The sequence below is a fragment of the Schistocerca nitens genome, chromosome 2 (assembly GCF_023898315.1).
Source record: "Schistocerca nitens isolate TAMUIC-IGC-003100 chromosome 2, iqSchNite1.1, whole genome shotgun sequence".
Lineage (NCBI taxonomy): Eukaryota > Metazoa > Arthropoda > Insecta > Orthoptera > Acrididae > Schistocerca > Schistocerca nitens.
Genome location: NC_064615.1, coordinates 468,182,365 through 468,204,798, shown reverse-complemented (window position 1 = coordinate 468,204,798; position 22,434 = coordinate 468,182,365). Strand labels below are relative to the sequence as shown.

General features: G+C 41.2%; 1 protein-coding gene across 1 annotated transcript in view; it reads right to left on the bottom strand.

The window, feature by feature from the left end:
- Positions 1-2,198: 2,198 nt before the first annotated feature.
- The window catches only part of LOC126236380 (uncharacterized transporter slc-17.2-like), a 311,147-nt gene continuing 290,911 nt past the window's right edge, over positions 2,199-22,434 (bottom strand). Inside the window, exons 8-10 of the mRNA XM_049945638.1 lie at positions 17,753-17,908; positions 13,329-13,414; positions 2,199-4,353 (exon numbers count right to left, since the gene is read on the bottom strand). Of these exons, the coding sequence (XP_049801595.1) occupies positions 4,144-4,353; positions 13,329-13,414; positions 17,753-17,908 (452 nt within the window). The 3' untranslated portion in view covers positions 2,199-4,143. The remainder of the gene's footprint in view (positions 4,354-13,328; positions 13,415-17,752; positions 17,909-22,434) is intronic.

Here is a 22,434-nt window from a genome sequence, read left to right as displayed (position 1 = left end):
CAAGCATGAAATCTGCTGGTGACACTTTCAATGAGGGGTCTGAATGTCTGTGGAGGAATGGCAGCCCTTTCTTCCTCAAGAGCTGAAAACAGAGTATGTTGAGTACTGACCTCTGGGGCAAAGCTGATTTTCTAACTCATCTCAAAGCTACTTTATTGGATCGAGGCTGGGACTGTGAGCAGACCAGTCCATTACAGGAATGCAGTTGTGGAGAAACCATTGTTTCACAGATGCTGTTTTATGACAGGGTGCATTGTCATGCTGATACAATCACTGTCTCTGAAATGTTTCTCTACTGTATGAAGTACACAGTGCTGTAAAATGTACTCATACTCTTCTGCATTTAGTGTATTTCTTAAATGTTATAAGGGGACTACACCCTAACATGAAAAACGCTCCATGTCATAACATCACCTCCTGTGTTCTTCACTATCAGCACTACACATGATGGCAGGTAATGTTCTCCAGGCATCTGCCCAACCTAGCCCCTTCCACAGAATTGTCACTGGATATGGCATGACTGATCACGCCAAATCCCTCATTTCCAGTCATCCTCTGTCCAGTGGCATTGCCCTTTGACATCACTCTTTATACTACCTCAAGAATCGCTTAGCACTGGCTATAGAAATGTGTGGCTTATGAGGCACTGCTCGACCATTGCAACCCATTATTTTTAACTCCCTACGCACAATCATTGTCCTAGCTGGACTGCTGGTAGCACTTTGGAACACACAAGTGATTCCTTCTGCTGATTTCAACTGATTTTTTTACAACCAGCCTCCGCAATGCTCGATGGTCCCTGTCCATCAGTACAGCGTGAGGTCTGTCTTGTTTTAGGTTAGCCATGATTGTTCCTTCATCTTTCCACTTCACAATCAGGTCACAAACAGTTGTCTTGGCCAGCTTTAGGAGGTTCAAATGTCTCTGATGAATTTGTTACTTAGATGTCATCCAATGATTAGTTCATGTTTGAAGTCACTGAGCTCTCCTGACCAGCCCACTGCATCTCTACTGAAAACACAATACCCTCCGCTTCCTTTCATATTGGTGGGCCTGTCTCACATGACAACTAGTTGTCAATTTTGCATTATGTAGGTGTGTCCAGATGCTTTTCATTAGATAATGTATCTTGATCATACTCCTGTAAGAACACCAATGGAGGCCGGATTAAAGAATTGAGATGTACAGGGTGATAAGTTTCAACTGCCATATCCAGAACTTGTTGGATCTGTGCTGTGTATCAGTATTAATGCAAGACCTAATATGTCATATGTAGCAAGTGTTTTATGACACTGTGATTTTAAGTTTACTAGTGTGAGTTGGAGAGCAGCAAAATGAGTTTTTCATTATCTCTAGGGTACTATGAACTATGGTATTGTGTTTAACAAAGAGGATTTAAAATATCTGGATGGAACACATTTTATTGACTCAAATTTAGTATATGTTTTAACTACTGGGTTGTCCCAATAAGAGTGTTATTTTTCTTTTGGGGAAAAATATAATTTCCTGGCAGAGCAAAAAAGTGAAGGATATTGTCACATCAGTTAGTGAAGCTGAATATGCACTTTAAATTCTATAATCAAAGAGGCAGTGTATTTGATATGGAAGACAAGAGAACTGTTCAATAATAAGCATCAAAATCCTGTCATCATTTTTCATGACAACCAGAGTTCTACTTGATTGTCATAAACTCCAGCGCTTCATTCTAGATTGAAATTTGCTTGTGCTAAAGCCCATTATTATTAAGTGCTTGCTGTCAAATGAAATGCCTGCTGATGTATTAACTAAACCATTTGCTAGGAAACAATATGAAAAGGATAGTTCTACTCACCACTTGGCAGAGATGCTGAGTCTGGCCTTGGCAGCCAGAGACTCTGTGTGTGTGTGTGTGTGTGTGTGTGTGTGTGTGTGTGTGTGTGTGTGTGTGTGTGTGCGTGTCTCTGCTGTGTGGTGAGCAGCAACTATCCTTTTTTGTAATATTTTTGTTATTCCATCCTGGATTTACCATTGTTTGCTAGGAAATAACATATACATCTTATTCATAAGTCAAAATTTCACCAAATCACTATGTTAGTAATTTGGCACCTTAGGTCATTTTTTTTTTTTTTGTAACTGTCTATAAGGCAGTGGACTATTCCATCAGCAACTCCAGCACACACTAACAAATAAAAGTAATAATAATTATTTGTACAGCATACTGAATTGACCAAATAATTTTGTTTATGTCATGAACATCTTAAATAATATCACTAATACAGCAGTGAAAAAACTGTATATATATTTCAGTCACTAATTGGCATCAGAAGGACATATAACAGTTAAGGAAATGTGGAAGTCTTCGGAGCCAGTGGCTGCTCCTCCTGGCAGAATGGTTGAAGGGGAAGGAAGAGGGATGAAAGTAAAGGGCTAGTGACAATTAGGAAATGGGGAGAATCTGGAAAACTTACCCAGAACCCTGGGTTAGGGAAAAAGGAAAGAACTAAAAAGAAACATTACAAACTTTTATTTGAAAAGCTAAATCTAATGTTAATTTCACATTATATAGTGTGATGCACTTAACATTTTCACCTCAAATTACTTTTGATTCATTAAGACATTTATAATCAGTTCTCACATAGGTGAATGGTGGGCAGGAGCAACAACAATGCATTCTTGTAATTTTATTTATAACTGGGATACAGACATCAATTTCTTTTCCTATGGAACTATGCAGCCTTTTGGCAGTAGAATAGCAAATCTCTGCAAGACAAATTCTGTGATATAACTTTTTCTCTAGATATAATAAGAAATCACAAAGTAAAAATAGTTTTTTTGTGCTGGTGATGTGACTGTCAATGGGCCATCATTCAGAAGTTTACAGGACTCTTCAGTGATCTCACCATTTGTTAAACATTGTCGGCAGCACAAAAGTTAATTTGTCATCTCAATGCCAGCTAGATGACTTCAGTGATGTAACATTTTCTTTGGCATGAAACATGTTCAAATCTTTGTAAGTTCTTACATCTTGCATCTTAAGCTGCTGACACAAGTTTATTGGAAAACTAGTGTAAACTTCCAGGTGGTGGGCCATTCAGTGCCTGCAACAACAATGCGAAAATCCCTAAATTCAATATCTTTTTACACCATCATTTCCTGTTAAATCCATAAAAGAGTTATATCAGTGAATTTCTCTCATTGAGATCTCCTATTCTAGAATCAAAAAATAGCATAGTTCCATTAAAAAGAAAGACCTTGATGCCTGTAACTCAGTTACTAGTGAAGTTGTGAGAATAAATTGCTGTTCATTTCATGAACCCATGACAACTGTTCATTTGTGTGGAAACAGTTTATAAATATCTTTATTGGATCAAAAGTAATTTTAAGCAAAAAAGTTATGCACATCACCATGTATGCGAGACACTCATTTTCACACAAAGAGGAACCCACAACTTTGTGAGTAGAGCTACTTCTTGCACTAGTGTTAGACTAGACAAAGATCAACTTGCATGTCACATAGCCACAAAATGAACCTGCATTAACAACTCCACATTACATGGGTCTGAAATTTAGAAATAAAATTTGGAAGTGGAAATGTGATTCAACTCAAAATATGTAGACAAAGCTGGAAAAATGGCTCAAAAGTAAACGGTATGTATGTGCAGAAGATTTGATGAGTGATAACTATGCAAAATAGTATCTACAAATATCCTCATGTATCCACTAATTTGAGGTAACTACTTTTGTATTACTTTCTGAACAGCCCTTACTGTACAGGAACAGTCAAAGGCACAGTTTCAGCGAATCAAAGAACAAGTATGAAAAATTATGAAATTATTTTAATGAATTGTCTGTATGTAAAGCTAAACAAAATTATACTAATTGACAGACTGTTGTTTAAAACACTGCAAAATCCATATGTCATACTTATGTGAACTCTGCCAATACAAGAAAATGAGCCTGGTCTCAGGATGAAATGCAGTGTCAGCACTTGCTTCAGGAGAGAGACACTGAAAGCACCAGTCCTAAAATGATTGCAGCATCTTGCACAAGATAATACTGATATCCACGTGCATCTGACAAGCTGATCACACGCAAACCAGGCAAATCTGTTGCTCTCTCAGAGGGAGTGGTAGGAAAAGCAGTGGCAGCAGTCAGCAGCAGATGCTAGGCACCGGCAGCGTCCTTGGAGTCATCGTCCGGCTTGGTAAGTGCATGCAGCTCTGCTGGCAGCACCTGAGTATGCACACGTTCACGTGCAGTGGTGGAGTTCCAGGGCTGCAGCTCGGATGTGGCACAGCAGGTATAGACGGCACCTGGTGCAGCCAGCAGCACGCTAACCACGATGTAGACCAGCTGCCACTGTGCTGTCGTTTGCTGCGAGCACACATTCTCATGTACACAAGAGGGATAGTTTAACGTGATTTTTCTGGGGAGGCAGGGGGGCACTTAGCTCCTATTTAGAACTATATACTCACTTTTGTTTTACTGCGATATAAAATGTGAAAACAACAACAACATGAGGATGAGATTATAGGAGTTGAAGGACATGAAAGGGAAGCAACAGCTGAGAAGGATGTGAGACAAGATTACTGCCCATCCTCAATGTTACTCAACCTGTACACTGGCTGACCGGTGAAGGAAACCAAGGAGACTTTTGGAAAGAGAATTAAAGTTCAGAGAGAAGAAATAAAAAAAAAACTTTGATGTTAGTGATGACATTGTAATCCTGTCAGAGACTTAAAAGGCTATAGAAAATCTTTTCAACAGAATGGATGATGTCTTGAAAAGAAGTTATGACATAAACATCAGTAAAAGTAAAATAAGGGTCATAGACTGTTTCAATTAAATCACATTATACTGATAGGATTTGACTAGGAAATGAGAAATGAACAGTATTTGACGAGTTTTGCTATTCAGGCACCAGAACATTGATTATGACTTAAGTAGAGAGGGTATAAAATGCAGACTGGCAATAGCAAAAACACTGTTTCTGAAAAAGAAGAGTTTGTTAACATCAAATATAAATTAAAATTTTAGGAAATATTTTCTGAAGTTTTTTCTTTGGTGTTTAGCCTTGTCATGAAAGTGAAATGTGGATGATAAACAGTTCAGACAAGAAGAGAACTAATGAGAAGGAACTGAACTAAATTGGGGAAAATGGTAACTTATAGCAGAAATTGGCCAAATGAAGGTATCAGGTGACAGAACACATCCCGATGCATCAAGGAATCATCAGTTAGGTAATGGAAGATGGCATTAGGTGGCAGAGGGTAAAAATTGTAGGAGACCGAGGTTTGATTATGGTGCAGTAAGAAGGTTCAAATGGATGTAGGTTGCAGTAGTACTAACATGAAGATCTGCATCAAACCAGTCTTCAGATCAAAGACCACCACCACCACCACCACCACCACCACCACCACACCACCACCACCACCACCACCACCACCACCACTGACACCCAGATCACCACCACAAACAACTCCACCACCATAACAACAACAACAAAAATAAATTGACATCATAAAATTGAAATAAAACTGCTGGACCGTATAAAGGGACACACTCCTCTAGCATTACTTTTCCTCAACAGAAGTAGGCAATACCAAAAATATTTACAAATTTTTAAACGGGTTAATATTATCTTAACTGTTTTTCTAAAAAAAACTGCATATGACTTTGGACATGATGTGGCATATTTCAAGCTATAATCCATAAAAAGAAATTATTTTTGTTAATATCTGGCACACTTAAAATTCATATTACTAATTTCACAATCTGATGACATTTCTTATTTTTGCTTCTGGATTCATTTATAAAATAATGATATAAATTGGCAGAGATTCATTTGTCAAGAAAATTTGTAAACTCTTTGAAATATTGTTAGTACTGCAGAATGGGTTAGTAATGGGCATGTTTCTGATGTGATCGAACACGTTTTTATTTTTTGGCAATAACAATGTAATTTTCAGTTTTGCTGTGGAAATTGTAAAGACAGTGTGATACATATAAACGTGAGAGAATAAAATTAACTGCTCAGGCAATTTTTTCAGAAGTTATTACGTCAATTGGAACCATGAGAACCCATAATATCAAACATTTCAGCTTCAAGAATCAGCCCCTAGATGTGAATAACTTGAGTCAGTTATGAGAAAAGAAGATAAGTAAAAAGTTTATTGTAAATCTTACTCCTCTTGAAGCTTATTAAAAGAATTAATTATGAAGCCAATCACAATCAACAAATGAACAGGCTGAATAGCACTGAGGGGTTGGGGGGTGGGGGGGGGGGGGGTGAGGAAGATGAGTATCTTTGGGCACTTTCATTTGACTAGAAGAAATACTCTATATCTACATTAACTTTTTTTAACTCTGAAAGTGGGCTGTCGAACAATAATTTCAACAAAAGAAGCTGTGTTTTACTACACTGTATATCATTTGAATAGAGCAATATGTGCACATCAAACAACTAAAATGCTGCAAGACATGTAGAATGTAGGACCTACACTATTCTGTGTAATACAAAACACCACGATAAGCGCACAGGACAAAAATTTTGGCACCCCCCAGGAGATATCACAGTAATTCTGCCCCTAGCCTTAGTTACAACCTCAGTACAATGAGGAAGAATAGCCTTGAGCTTCTTAAGGTATAACATTTCCAGCTGAAGCCTCTCACTGATGGTTAGATCACATAGAGCTATCAAATTGTGGTGATGTTTACTGTTACTTTCACCAGCTGATCCTAATAGTTCCAGACATTTTTGATTAGGTGATCTACTTGGCCAAGAGAGTTGTAACTGATGGTTCATCAAACCATGAACATATGCATGCAGACTCGTGAATGAATGTGGCCATTGTCATCCTGGAAGATATAAGTGTCCATATAAGATTCATCATAGAGATGAAGAAGAAAGGGGAGGTCACTGAGAATGTTGACCTGAAGGAGTAGTACCAAGTAATGATATAAAAAACATTCCCCTTACAACAAAGAACCACCTTTGGCTGGTACTACACCCTCCACATACTATGGGTAAATACACCATTGGGTGGTTGGTGCACTCAGCACCTAACAAAAAAGATGCAACATCATGACTTGTCAAACAACACTACATGCCTTCAATCAAATATTGCCCAGTTTCGGCATTGTTTGGCCCACTGGGAACATTCAGCTTCATCTACTGCTGTGATCAATGACTTGCCTCAAGGTAATGGACCTGCAATGCCTATTATATGCAGTTTCTTTCACAATGTTTGCTCAAAAGCTAGTTAAGATGAACCTGCTTTCAGTGACTATTGCAAATCCTATTGGGACACAATAGCCCCATTCTGTCATTCTCTCATGTCTCCATATCTTGCTGTTCCAATTTAATACAACCAACTGCCACTTCACCATCAGTGCCATTACTTATATCACTGGTGGAATGTCATTTGACTGCCTAGTATGATTTCTGCACCACCTACAACATTCCAAAGCCACTGGTATACTCCTTTATGGGACTGACTAATATTTTTTGTGGTCAGTTTATTTTCTAACACATAACATACAATCTTATAAATTGATGTAACAGAACAGGGGTACCCAGTAAGGGGGGAGAAGATAGAGATTGAGCCCTCCTGGCAGTCAGCATAGTCAAGTGTTTTTGTGAAGCTCTAAGACAAAAATAGAAATATACACTATTGGATCACAAGTTTCTGGATACCTGTTAGTGGGAATTAATATGGGGTGCATTCATCATTTGCCTTTGATAGCTTTAAATCTGCTGGGGACACTTTATTAAGGTGCTTGTTTGTCTGGAGGAGTGGTAACCCATTCTTTCTCAGGAGCTCAAACCAAAGCAAGTAGTGATGTCGGACACTGGGGTCTGGAGATAAGTTGCTATTCAAACTCATCCCAGTGGTGTTCCATTGGTTTGAGGAAGGGTCACTGGGCAGGCCAATCTATTCCAGAAAAGTTATTGTCCACAGATTATTGACTCAAATTGACACATGCTGCTTTAAGACAGGATGCATGTCATTGCCCCGAACTATTCCTCTACTGAATAGTAGTATGTAATGCTGTGAAATGTGTTCACACTCTTCTTCAATTAGCAATTTCTTGAGAGCAATAAGGAGACCATACCCTAATCACAATAACCATCCCCATACCACAATACACCACCTTCGTATTTCAATGTTGGCATTTCACATGATGGCACATAATGTTCCCCACACATTCGCCAAACCCAGACCATTCCATCAGACTCACAATCACTCATTTATGGTCGGCCATTATCAAGTGAAATCGCTTTTTAAACCACCACAATGCTGAACATTGACTACAGAAATGTAGGGCTTATGAGGAGCTGCTTGACCATCGTAACCCAATCTTTCTAGCTCCCTTATACTGGCAGGTCTCGTGACACATAGTGGTCCCCTCTACAAGGCACATCCAGATGCTTTTGATCAGGTAGTGGACCGCTGCAGACTGCCCTCTCCCCTCTAGCTCTCAGGGAAAGAAAAAAATGTAGTGTAGTCAGGTGGTTTTTTCTTTCTTTTTTTCAACAAAACGATTTAAATGTCAGTGTTATGCCTGTTTTTAGCAGGGTCAGAACTGGACCTTTTTATACCTACTTACAAGCTGACATTCATCTTCCAAAATGTTAAAAATACTCCATACCTCAGGTATATACCCTACCCCTCTGCCCCCCCTGCAAACCATACTATGAGTGCTCTTGGTTGAGGGGGACACAATCATCAAGGTGATGAGACTTCTAACCCACTGAAACAATGCACAATCACAAATTTAAATGCATTTCTACTCCATAACTTACTTCCAACTCTACAAAGCAGTTATGCCATTGAATTTGTCTCATTGATATCTACATTGACCTTTCAGTATTTATGACTTCATTGTTCATGTGTTCGATTGTGCTCTATATTAATTGCCCCGCAACCAGCCATCCTTATTTAGGTTTACCACTATTTCCCTAAAATACCTTCAGGCAAATGCTGAGATGGTTCCTTTGAAAAGGCATCACCAATTTCCTTCCCTTCTTTCCCTTATCCAAGCTTGCACTCGTGCTTGACAGGATGTTAAACACTAATCTCCTCTTAAATTAATTGTATTGATGTATGTTTAGCATCCATACATATTTAGTACCCATGAACAGAGAGAGAATATAAGAGAAGCACTTTTAAGTTAAGCAAATGTTCAGTTTTGTAAAAAAATATGCAAAATCTTCACCTTGATTTTTTTGGAAAGTAGTTGATATGTTGTTGCCATTATCATTCACATTGCAATGTTCTTCAGAGTTTGATTTTTAATTTTAATGTTTTGCTGTAGCATCTGCAGTGTCTAAGAAACTCAGTAGCAATTTGATCAATAGCAAATAATGTTTTTTATGCAACATCTGACATTTAATACTAAATTTCAGTCACAACAAAACCTATCAGCTACAGTATGTTTTTATTATTTGTATTTTATTTGAGTAATGTGATGAATACAATAGAACTGTTAGTTTTTGATGTAATTTGCACATTATAAAATATGGTATTAATTATTTAAGTGCTTATTATTAAATAATGTCCATTTGTTGTTTGTTGTTGCAGATTTCAGCATAAGACACCATGCAAAAATATTGTAAGATACCACTGGAAGTCACTGTAGTTCTCTCCTTTCTCAGACCTTTTACAAACACCTGAAGATCCTTTTACACAATATTAATTTAAATGAAAACCTTAAAACTGCAATAAAATGTCTAAAAGCTGTATATCCATTGGGCAGTTGGCAGATGTTCTCTAGGTGTTTTGACAAACTCCCAACAGTTGACAGCCTATTGTTGTCTAACAGAAAATGACTCTGTGTCAGTGCAAACATGTGCACCCCATTGTTTACTTGCATCCTTTTGGAATAGTGATCTGAGATAAGTTTTTTGAGCAGCAAACCCGTGGAAATGCATTTCGGGACTAAAGCATGTTATGGTGATTCATGTGTGTCCCTGCTGCAAGTGTAACATGTACTGAAGAATGAAAATGTTGCTACAGTGGAGAAGCTTGTGAAGGGAAATGGGCATATTAATGTAAACAAATAGCCAATATTTTGTTATTCATTACACAATATTTTCCATGAAATATTGTTATTTGGTAAAAGGTCTGTAAGATGTTCATGAATTGAGAGATCGCCATGTCAATGTCTGTGAGAAACTTTTGCGTAATTTCCAGGTTGAATGTAATATGTTTCTAGAGAGAACTGCTACAAGATATGAAATCTGAAATGAAAATATTGAGTACTAAATGGTGCCACAGCTATTTGTCAAAACCAAAAAAATTCTGCACTCAATCTTTGGCAGGAAACGTCATGCTCACTTCGCTTTGGGATGCAAAAAAAGGACTCATTTTCGAGCATTTCATGGAAAGGGAATGAATCCTTACCAATGAATTGTATTCCAATCTGCTACTAAATCAGTTCTAAAAAAATGGCTCTGAGCACTATGGGATTTAACTTCTGAGGTCATCAGTCCCCTAGAACTTAGAACTACTTAAACCTAACTAACCTAAGGACAACAGACACATCCATGCCCGAGGCAGGATTCAAACCTGCGACCGTAGTGGTCGCGCAGTTCCAAACTGTAGCGCCTAGAACCGCTCGGCCACACCGGCCGGCTACTAAATCAGTGCTTAAATGCTGCAAACAGAAGAAAATGGCGAAGATCTCTGACTATTGCTGCATTACAATGCCTAACCCCAACTGCCATTCCAACCATAGCAACAACACAGGGTATGAAATTTAGATGTCTCGAAGACCCACCTTACTTAGCAGAAGTTGCCCCGAGTGACTTTCAAGTGTTCGAGTGGCTCAAAGAAGTGCTGTGTGGGAAGGACTTCAGAAGTGATGAAGAGGTAAAAATTGCAGAGTGCATGTGGCTGCAGTCAGAACAAAAAGAATTCTTCTCATGTCATATGCACTTCCAAAGCTGTTATTGTATGTACATGATCAGCCAATTCGATCACATGGTGACGTGGCCTCTCTGGGTTGGTGTGCAACATACAATCTCTGTAGATTCTTCCATTTTTGTCAGTCGTGAGCTTCTTTTTTAAGTTTCTGTCCCATCTGTCCAGTGGTCTTCCCCTTTTTCTTTTTTGGTAAATTGGGGTCCAATCTAGTACTTGTTTTGACCACCTGCATCTTTTCTTCATGTGACCTGTCTAGTCCACTGCCATTTCAAAGTATTCACTCTTTGCATTGTGTCACTGACCTTTGTTGACTATCTGATATCAACTGCTTTCTTTCTGTCTTACTTTGTACAGCCCAACATTGATCTTTCCATTCCTCTTTGGGCTACTATTAGTTTCCTGACAAAGAACTCATTTAATGCCCACATCACACAGCTGTATGGTAAGTTATCACTGGCAGTATACATTGACCAAAAACTGTTTTCTTCAGCCCAGTCAAATTATTGGATTTCAAAACTGAGGAGTATCTTCCACAAGCTTGCTACCCTAGTTTAATATTTCTGGTTTTAAATCTCCATTCATACTTAGCAGTTGACCCAGATAGACATATTCTGTGACCTCTGAAGCTGCATACTTCCAACAGGTACATTTCCCTCTGGTGTCCGTTTAATCAAGGTCTTCATTTTATCATAGTTCATTTTTAGTCCAACTTCAGAGCAGATTGATGCATGTTCACTAAGCAGTATTTGGAGTTATTGTATACTATTTGCAAAAAGTACAATGTCATCAGCGAACTTCAGGTTACTGGTACTTAATGTCTTTCCAGAATATGCATTCCCTCTGTTTTCAAATCTAATTTAAACATTGCTTTTTGAGAACTGTTGAAAATAGTTTTGGAGATATTGAGTCACCTTGTTTTATACCTTCTTCGATGAGAAATTCAGTGGTTTCTTCAGCTACATTCACAAACGCTATGGAGGTTTTGTATATGTTCTATAAAACTTTAATATAGGCCTCTTCTGTTCCTTGCTCTGTTAGAGCCTCAAACACAGCTGGGTAACTGATCTAACTGGATGCCTTTTCAAAATCTATGAAGGCAATGCAGAGAGGTAGATGGTACTCATTTGTTCTATTAATTGTTTCGCTTGGAGTGAGGATATTATCAATTCTGGTATGCTGAACCCAACACAAAATCCAGCTTGCTCAACAGGTTGGGCCAGGACAAGTGTAGTGCTCAACCTGGTAGTCAAAATTGTAGTAAAAAGTTTGTACAGTGTGGACAGGAGGCTTATTGGGTGATGGTGCATCCTTTCTTATGAATAAGGATTATTTTGGTTTTATTCCAATCTATTGGTAATTTTCAACTGTGCAAACAATATGAAAATATTTTAGCTAAATGCTTTATAGATTCGTCATCCATCAGCTTTAAAATGTCGACTGAGAGGTCGTCACTACCTGGAGTGGTACCTTTTTTCATCTCGTATATAGCAAGTTTGACTTCTGAGAGGAGTATTTCTGGTATTTGGGAAACAGAGGCATCCAGTTCGTTTGGGATTTAGATATTATCATCAAATTTACTGTTTAGGTCACTACAAAAATTCTCAATATGTTCAAGTATTTCTTTCTTATCTGTAATTCGGCCTTTGTCTGTGTCTAACACTATTAGCTGAATTTTTCCAATCATAAACCTCCTCTTGGCTATCTTTAAACTAGGTTTATTTTCAAGACTGGCTTTTAACCTATCTTCTTCATACTCCTGGATGTCATTTTTCATGCTCTTATCCGGAGCCTTGCACAGTTATTTATAGTCTATCTTATCTTCAGCCAACAGCCTTGCATCAGTGGTAACACTGGTTCCCGTCAGATCACCGAAGTTAAGCGCTGTTGGCGAGCGGGGTGCATTCAGCCCTTGTGAGGCAAACTGAGGAGCTACGTGATTGAGAAGTAGCGGCTCCAGACTTGGAAACTGACATACGGCCGGGAGAGTGGTGTGCTGACCACATGCCCTCCATATTCACATCCAGTGACCCCTATGGGCTGAGGATGACACGGTGGCCTGTCGGTACAGTTGGGCCTTCATGGCCTGTTGGGGAGGAGTTTTTTTTTTTTTTTTTTTTGTCTTATCTTTGCCTGTTTCTACTTAATTTTTCTTCTCTCAACCATCAGTTTTATTTGTCAGCTTCTTTGGTTGGTTTTGAGATTTGCACAAGCCACCCACTTCTTCAGCTGCTGTGATTAGTATCTTTGCTACGTTTCTGCTTCACATTCTTTTAATTTTCTCTTAATTCTTTCTTTAAATTCCTCTTTCCTTTGTTCTATTTTTTAAAATTTAAAATTACATCATCATCATCATCATCATCATCATCATCATCTGAGTAAAGCTGAGACATCTTAGTCAGTAGTCGGATGTTTTGCACTTACATTGTTGTAGGTGAGTACGCTGACGATGAGAGGCGATATGAAGGCTGCTGTGAAGCCGAGGGTGCAGCTGACGCCCATCAGGATTCCTGCAACAGGTCGAATGTAATGCAGTTCACTTTAGTTAATTACATGTCCCATAGATTAAATCCACCATAAACACTATGGCATGGAGTAGGTAATAGTCAAAATTGCATGTACATATGTTTCAGAAAACAAAGGTAGCTACAAGCAGGGCATGTACATCATACAGTTCAGTAGTTCACTGTTTATTTCTTTTCATGACTTTGTGTATGTTGTAGACGGATTTATGAAACTGAAAGAATGTTGATCTATGTTAGAAAACAACATCACTCTCTGTCAGACATTTTAATTAGATGAGTAACTTGTCAAAGTACTTTATAGCTATATACCATTTCATTACTGTTGTACCAAAATTATATTTTTTCTTTTTTGAATATACAGGTTATGTCTGAAACTCAACTGTCACTGAAGACTGAACCTATACAGGGTGATTCCATGATGATGATACAAACTTTCATGGATGTTGCAAAAGGATAAACGTATCTATCCAGGGTAAGAGGCCTAGTCCACAAAATACCAAGTCGAAAGTTATAAGTTAAAACCGTTCAATAAGTAATCCAATTTTTTTCTGAAAGCAGGTTGATTTTTACAGGATTCTAATACATCTTATTACCTCCCACTCTTTTGCCTCAAAACACTATTTTTCAACACAATCTCTGTTCAATGCAACAGCTTTACGCCACCTTACTGGGAGGGCCTGTATGCCCACATTGTACCTCTCTACTGGTCGTCATCAGAGCGAACATCTTGCTGCATCAATAACCTCCCCATCACCCACGTGCTGCTTCTCATGGAGTGCATACTTCATTTTGCCGAACAGGTGGATATCGGAAGATACGAGAAGCACAGTAGATGAGGAAGAACTGTCCAATGAAGTTTTGTGAGCTCCTCTCAGTTGGGCAGACTTGTATGAGGCCTTGCATTGTCATGGAGAAGTTTGTTTGCATTTTTGTGGTGACAAACATGCTGAAGTCGTTTCCTCAATTTCCTGAGGATGTTTACAGCTGGCCGGCAGCGGGAGAGAGGAGAGGTTTCTGGTGACCTTGTTGTGAGCGTGACAGATGCCTCGCTCAACGACTCATCGTGCCAGGCACCTCGCCCAACGGCTCATAGTGCTTTTGTTCACTGCCAGATCTCCGCAAGTGGCTATGAATGTGTGCGGTGCTTTGGTTTTCCCCAAAACTCAGTGATAGCTTTCTGTTCTGAATGCACCTCCGTTACAGACTCCATTTTGAAGTTTACGTACAGCGAAGCCAGCTATCGGAACTTCAAGAAACTATAGGAGTTGAAGTGGGAATATATGGTGGCACAGAGAGATACTGACGTAGTCAGTGAACTGGCGCCGCCCCGGGACCACTAACCTACACATTGGATGGGTGAACTGCCCATCGCTAAAAAAACTGTAGCAACCATCTTCATTGCCACCCCCAGTCAAGTTGGCTACACGAACCATTTTTTTATTGGAGGATGCACACTGATGTGCCTTGTCCGAGGAAACAAAACTACTGAGAGACACTATCTCTCACTCAATTCGTTGCCGTTCTTGATAAGCTAGCAGTAGTATTGTAGTTGCGGCACTTTTCGCGATACGTCTCTTGGTTTCAACCGCCATGGAAGCAACTGCTATATTCAACTTTTGCTCGTCACAAATCCGTTTCTTATTGGGCTGCACCGTGAGAAATCAGTTCCGTCAATATCAGAGCAGTAAGCTTTGTTGACACGCTGCCCCTCTTTGCATGATTACTCGTGGCTCATTACTTTGATATGGCCTGGAAAAGATACATTCTGGAGATTCATCTCTTGCTCTCTGGTCAATACTGTCTCCAGGGAATCGACAAGTTATCACTGTTTTTCATGTGTTTCTATGTCTTTTCATGTCGACGTCGCTCGAATCTATGGATTGCTAGATAAGAACATGTTTTTGGCTGACAAATTCCCGCCTTTCTAATGAGACAGCGTAGCGTTTCTGTGTTTTATTAAGAACATAACTGATTTTATTATGGTTGTCTGTCTGTTACTGGTCTCTAGTTACCCTGTTCCCTTCATTAATCAAGTTATTTATCTTGGCAATCGAATTCCCTGCTGTAAGAGGAGTTCCTGACGTTTCTACGGTCCGGGCAGCAGAAGATTAACAGGTGTGACCATTTTAATCTAATGGTAGGGGAAACGGTGACAAGCAAAACTCCTCCCTTCTCTCATTCCGTCACCACACCAAAATATACAAGGACAGATGGCATAAGAAGCTGATGGAATGGATTCCAACTAATAGAACAAGAAGAGGGCACCTGAGAACAGTATGGGAAATGTGTGACGTAATCAACCCTAATGCATAATATGAAATATCCTATACAGGTCTGCATCGATCATATCATGTATGAACAACATTGAATCTTTGTATACAAATCTGGCTTCACATAGCAGTAACGTATGTGATCTGCCATTGTATTGTATATAAATTTAAGAAGTGTGTAGTTCAATTAACAAAACATAAACGTCTTAATGCTAAAAAGTCGTTTGAATAAAATTTACATATCGATTTATGCACAACGATTTCAACGCGTTTGTTGAATATCTATGTAACTGTTTAGCTCTTTGATGTACATGTGTATTATTATCTCTGTTCTTCTTCCTCCCACTAGGCGAGGAGGTATGTTCTGCTTGTTGGTTGTTGTATGAGAGATGTTTCAGTTGTTGTGAGGGAAAGATAGAGATGGAAGTTAATGGAAATGGAAAGGTATGATTGTATATAGCTGTGAAACAGTGTTTGGGAAATACACAAGAGTCGAAATGGAGAAACGTTTTGCGCTTAGTATTTACAGTCTCTCTGTGGAAATCGTATTTCTTTAATTGCAATTAGTCACACTTGATTGCTGGTTTTGTTCACATTTAATGATCATCTGCTGAGCTCATTAATCACGAATTTACTCACGAGTATTTTACTTATTTCCCATAACTCATGATAAATCAGATCTGAAGATCGTCATTAGATGTGATCGAAACCATTATGAAGTGTCACTAATTACAACTGAGACTAACAGTAAATGATTCAAAAACATTGATACAGCTGTGACTTCTCTCATGCAATATGTCATCCATTGTTAAAGTAAATTTTGTCCATACACGTAAAAACTCGTCACAACAACCATACCTTGGAGTGGAGACAACGAGACCAGCAAAATGATCAGCTAAAGTACAAAATTCACAATTTATCAATGTGGACATGCCTTTCAGTTTCATTCCACAATGAATATCATCCGTGCAATGGGTATGTCATAATAGACAGACAGTCATTACTCAAAGTGCATGTTACAAGGGGGTGTCAGAGTTATGTCAGAGAATACTTTGCAGATGGAATATTGGAAAGATAGGAGACTCTGGAAGCTAGGATTAAGGAACTACTAGAAGGGCGTGCTGAAAAGTGATGCTTGCGAATTTTTTATTCTGTTCTCAATATCGGTTGAGGTGCACCCAGCCTCGTGATGCCAATTGAGGAGCTACTCGACCGACTAGTAGCGGCTTTGGTCAAGAATGCCATCATAACGACCGGGAGAGCGGTGTGCTGACCCCACGCCCCTCCTATCTGCATCCTCCTCTGAGGATGACACAGTGGTCGGATGGTTCCGGTAGGCCACTCGTGGCCTGAAGACGGAGTGCTTTATTAAATGCCATGGATATTACTCGATCGACTTTCCCCCTTCGTTGACACAAGTTGCAACCCTTTGTCGCTAGAGGTCTCCAAATTTTACTGTATAACATAGAGATGTGTAATGTAACTATGTCTTTGTGTGAGAAAGTAAAACGACAAATTTGAGAAGATTGTCGACACATGGAGTATCCTTTCTCTAGCGTGACAAAGCCAGAGAACGCATGAGGAGTGCGACATCTGCAACAGTTCCAACGCCACGGGTTCACTGTCCTCGATCATCCTCAATACTGTCCTGACTTGGCCCCAACTGATTTCCTTATTTTTCCAAAACTTATAAAACACCTTAGAGGACTCCACTTTGATAGTGATGCAGGTGAGGTTGTGGCTGCATCAACAAAGTCAAACATTCTACAGTGGCGGGATCGATAAACCGGTTTCCCGTTGGGAGAAATGTATTCATCGCTAGAGTGACTATGTCGCGAGGTTAATATGTTGATATGAAGAATAAAGATGTAGAATGTTTTATTTAAAAAGTTTGAAGAGTTTTCACATCAAATCAGAGACATTACTTTTCAGCAAGCCCTCATATAATGTATTAAACGGTAATAAAATACTAATGATTTCTTTGTCTTTTATGGTTACGAGTGTGTCCCCGCCACGGCCTTGTGAACTTTGGATGTTTGTGTTGCGGGCCTACCTGCGAAGTTGGGGCTGAGGTCAACGAGGCTGGCGAGCGGCCCCGAGGAGATGGCACCGCTGACGGCGGTGGCGGCGGCGAGCAGCACAGCCGCCCACACCGGCTGGCAGCCGCAGAACGCCAGGCCCAGCGTCAGAACACCCATCACCGGGCAGCCTGCAACCACACCCGGTTACCTGCTAATGTCACCTGCATATTCCACGCATCGTAGCTGCTGTGCCATGTTCAGCACTATATACTGAGGTGACGAAAGTCGTGGGATACCTCCGAATACTGTGTCGGACCACCTTTTTCCTGGTGTAGTGCAGCAACTCTTCGTGGCGTGGGGTCAACAAGTCGTTGGAAATCACCTCCAGAAATATTCAACCATGCTGCCTCTATAGCTGTCCAAAATATTGCGAAAGTGTTGCTGGTGCAGGATTTCGTGCATGAACTGACCTCTCGATTACGTCACATAAAGGTTCGACGGGTTTCATGTCGGGTAATACAGGTGGCCAAACCATTAACCCGTTTTATCCAGAATGTTCTTAAAACTAATCACGAATGACTGTGGCCTGGTGACATGGCACATTGTCATACATAAGCATTATATTGCTGTTTGGGAACATGAAGTCCACGAATGGCTGCAAATAGTCTCCAAGTAGCTGAAGACAACCATTTCCAGTCAACGATCGGTTCAGTTAGACCAGAAGACCCATCCATTTCATATAAATGCAGTTCACACAACTATGGAACCACCACCAGCGTGTACAGTGCCTTGTTGGGTCCATGGCTTCATGGGATCTACACCATGGTGCAGGGAGTGGCAACTGACCCTTAACATAGACAGATGTAATGTATTGCAAATACATAGAAAGAAGGATCCTTTATTGTACGATTATATGAGAGTGGAACAAACACTGGTAGCAGTTACTTCTGTAAAATATCTGGGAGTATGCGTACAGAACAATTTGAAGTGGAATGATCATAAAAAATTAATTGTTGGTAAGGCGGGTGCCAGGTTGAGATTCATTGGGAGAGTCCTTAGAAAATGTTGTCCATCAACAAAGGAGATGGCTTACAAAACACTCATTCGACCTATGCTTGAGTATTGCTCATCAGTGTGGGATCCGTACCAGGTCGGGTTGACAGAGGAGATAGAGAAGATCCAAAGAAGAGCGGCGTGTTTTGTCACAGGGTTATTTGGTAAGCATGATAGCGTTACGGAGATGTTTAGCAAACTCAAGAGGCAGACTCTGACAGAGAGGCGCTCTGCATGGCGGTGTAGCTTGCTGTCCAGGTTTCGAGAGGGTGTGTTTCTGAATGAGGTATTGAATATATTGCTTCCTCCTACTTACACCTCCCGAGGAGATCACGAATGTAAAATTAGAGAGATTTGAGCGCGTACGGAGGCTTTCCGGCAGTCGTTCTTCCCGCGAACCATTCGCGACTGGAACAGGAAACGGAGGTAATGGCAGAATGGCAGTGGCACGTAAAGTGCCCTCCGCCACACACCGTTGGGTGGCTTGCGGAGTATAAATGTAGATGTAGAACATCATCACAGCTCAAGTGAATGTAGGTAAATGCTATTATTGACCACATGGTTCATCACATATATATACACTCCTGGAAATGGAAAAAAGAACACATTGACACCAGTGTGTCAGACCCACCATACTTGCTCCTGACACTGCGAGAGGGCTGTACAAGCAATGATCACACGCACGCCACAGTGGACACACCAGGAACCGCGGTGTTGGCCGTCGAATGGCGCTAGCTGCGCAGCATTTGTGCACCGCCGCCGTCAGTGTCAGCCAGTTTGCCGTGGCATACGGAGCTCCATCGCAGTCTTTAACACTGGTAGCATGCCGCGACAGCGTGGACGTGAACCGGATGTGCAGTTGACGGACTTTGAGCGAGGGCATATAGTGGGCATGCGGGAGGCCGGGTGGACGTACCGCCGAATTGCTCAACACGTGGGGCGTGAGGTCTCCACAGTACATCGATGTTGTCGCCAGTGGTCGGCGGAAGGTGCACGTGCCCGTCGACCTGGGACCGGACCGCAGCGACGCACGGATGCACGCCAAGACCGTAGGATCCTACGCAGTGCCGTAGGGGACCGCACCGCCACTTCCCAGCAAATTAGGGACACTGTTGCTCCTGGGGTATCGGCGAGGACCATTCGCAACCGTCTCCATGAAGCTGGGCTACGGTCCCACACACCGTTAGGCCATCTTCCGCTCACGCCCCAACATCGTGCAGCCCGCCTCCAGTGGCGTCGCGACAGGCGTGAATGGAGGGACGAATGGAGACGTGTCGTCTTCAGCGATGAGAGTCGCTTCTGCCTTGGTGCCAATGATGGTCGTATGCGTGTTTGGCGCCGTGCAGGTGAGCGCCACAATCAGGACTGCATACGACCGAGGCACACAGGGCCAACACCCGGCATCATGGTGTGGGGAGCGATCTCCTACACTGGCCGTACACCACTGGTGATCGTCGAGGGGCACTGAATAGTGCACGGTACATCCAAACCGTCATTGAACCCATCGTTCTACCATTCCTAGACGGGCAAGGGAACTTGCTGTTCCAACAGGACAATGCACGTCCGCATGTATCCCGTGCCACCCAACGTGCTCTAGAAGGTGTAAGTCAACTACCCTGGCCAGCAAGATCTCCGGATCTGTCCCCCATTGAGCATGTTTGGGACTGGATGAAGCGTCGTCTCACGCGGTCTGCACGTCCAGCACGAACGCTGGTCCAACTGAGGCGCCAGGTGGAAATGGCATGGCAAGCCGTTCCACAGGACTACATCCAGCATCTCTACGATCGTCTCCATGGGAGAATAGCAGCCTGCATTGCTGCGAAAGGTGGATATACACTGTACTAGTGCCGACATTGTGCATGCTCTGTTGCCTGTGTCTATGTGCCTGTGGTTCTGTCAGTGTGATCATGTGATGTATCTGACCCCAGGAATGTGTCAATAAAGTTTCCCCTTCCTGGGACAATGAATTCACGGTGTTCTTATTTCAATTTCCAGGAGTGTATATGGGGCTGGACTTTAACATTTTGCACTTAATCTCCGGCAGCAGCATGCTGCTAGAACGAATACTGCGTGCTGCCGTGATAACGCCATACTTGATGAAAATCAAAGTCATTAGATCCAAAAACTAAGACCAGCGTGTTGTAATGAAATCACTTGAAGAACTCATATACCAAATATTAACATCATGTGATGAACCATGTGATCAATAATAGCATTGACCTACAGTCACCTGAGTCATGATGATGCCTGCCTGGCGTACATTAAGAACTTTCCACCACGTGAATTAATCGCCTACCACACCTTTACGATAAATCCAGTCCTTGGCTGATACTAGGACTGACCAATCTACGAATTTCTTTACTGACAAATATGTGCGTGTTCATACTAGACGTATGTGTAAACTGTCAAGAGATTTATAGGTATTCAAATGAAACTCAGATTTATTGGTGATTGTACTGTGCATAATAGTATATAGGATGCTAACATCAATCGAGTCCCCTGACTCTTACCAGCTGAAATCAGGACTCATCTGACCCAGCCACGGTTTTACAGTCGTCTACGGCCCATCATATGAGTATATTGTCACGAGCACAGGAGATGCTTTGCAAACGATGTAGTGTCGTTAGCAGTGGCAGTCGTGTCGGTTGTCTCATTTCACTGGATTGTCCTAACAGATACGTCCGTCGTATATCCCACGTTGACTTCTGCGATTGTTTCACGGTGTTGCTTGTCTGTTAGCACTGACAACTGTACGCAAACGCTGTTGCTTTCAGTCGTTAAGTCAAGGCCGTCGGCCACTGCGTTGTCCATGGCAAGAGGTAACGCCTGAAATGTGGTATTGCCGGCACTCTCTTGACACTGTGGATCTCGGAAGAGCCTACTGGATTCCCTAACGATTTCTGAAATGGAATGTCCCACGCGTCTAGCTTCAACTACCATTCCACATTCAAATTCTGTTAATTCTTCCAGTCTGTGCGGCCATAATCAAGTTGGAAACCTTTTCACATGGATTATCTGAGTACAAATGACAGCTCTGCCAATGTGATGCCATTTTATACCATGGGTATGCGATACTTACAGCTATCTGCATATGTGCGTATCCCTATTCCATGACTTTTGTGACCTCACTGTAGTTACATTGGCTATACTCTCTATCGATGGTGAGATGTTGTCTCTGACTGAAGTGAGGCTTTGTCTGTGCCAGCGTAGTGGTAGAAGGAGGGGTGTGACCTGGTACAGTGACAGCGAGTAAGCAACAAGTGCGCGTCTTGATGTATGCTCGGTCAGCGCACACAGCCTGCCTACTTGGCTCCAGACGGAAGGTGCCATGCACTGTGTTACTGGATGTTGTCACTGTGTATATTGGTCATGAGCGTATTGAGTACCGAAGTTTTTGGGCGAATGAGACGTATAGAAATCGTCTACTTCAACAGTACTGGAGACTCAGTGTTTTCAGGTGAACTTGAGAAATTTTGTACACTATATGGAGGACTTGGAAGCCAAGCAGACGAGTATTTGCTGTAAAGAACGGCACCTGGAAACTGGACAAGCAGTGCAAAAGGGAAGGAATCATTCCTCATAGTTGTGGTTGACGATAATTTTTAACGTTGATCAGGCAGCCAGATGAAAAAGACAGAATTTGCTCAAATGTGCTCAATGC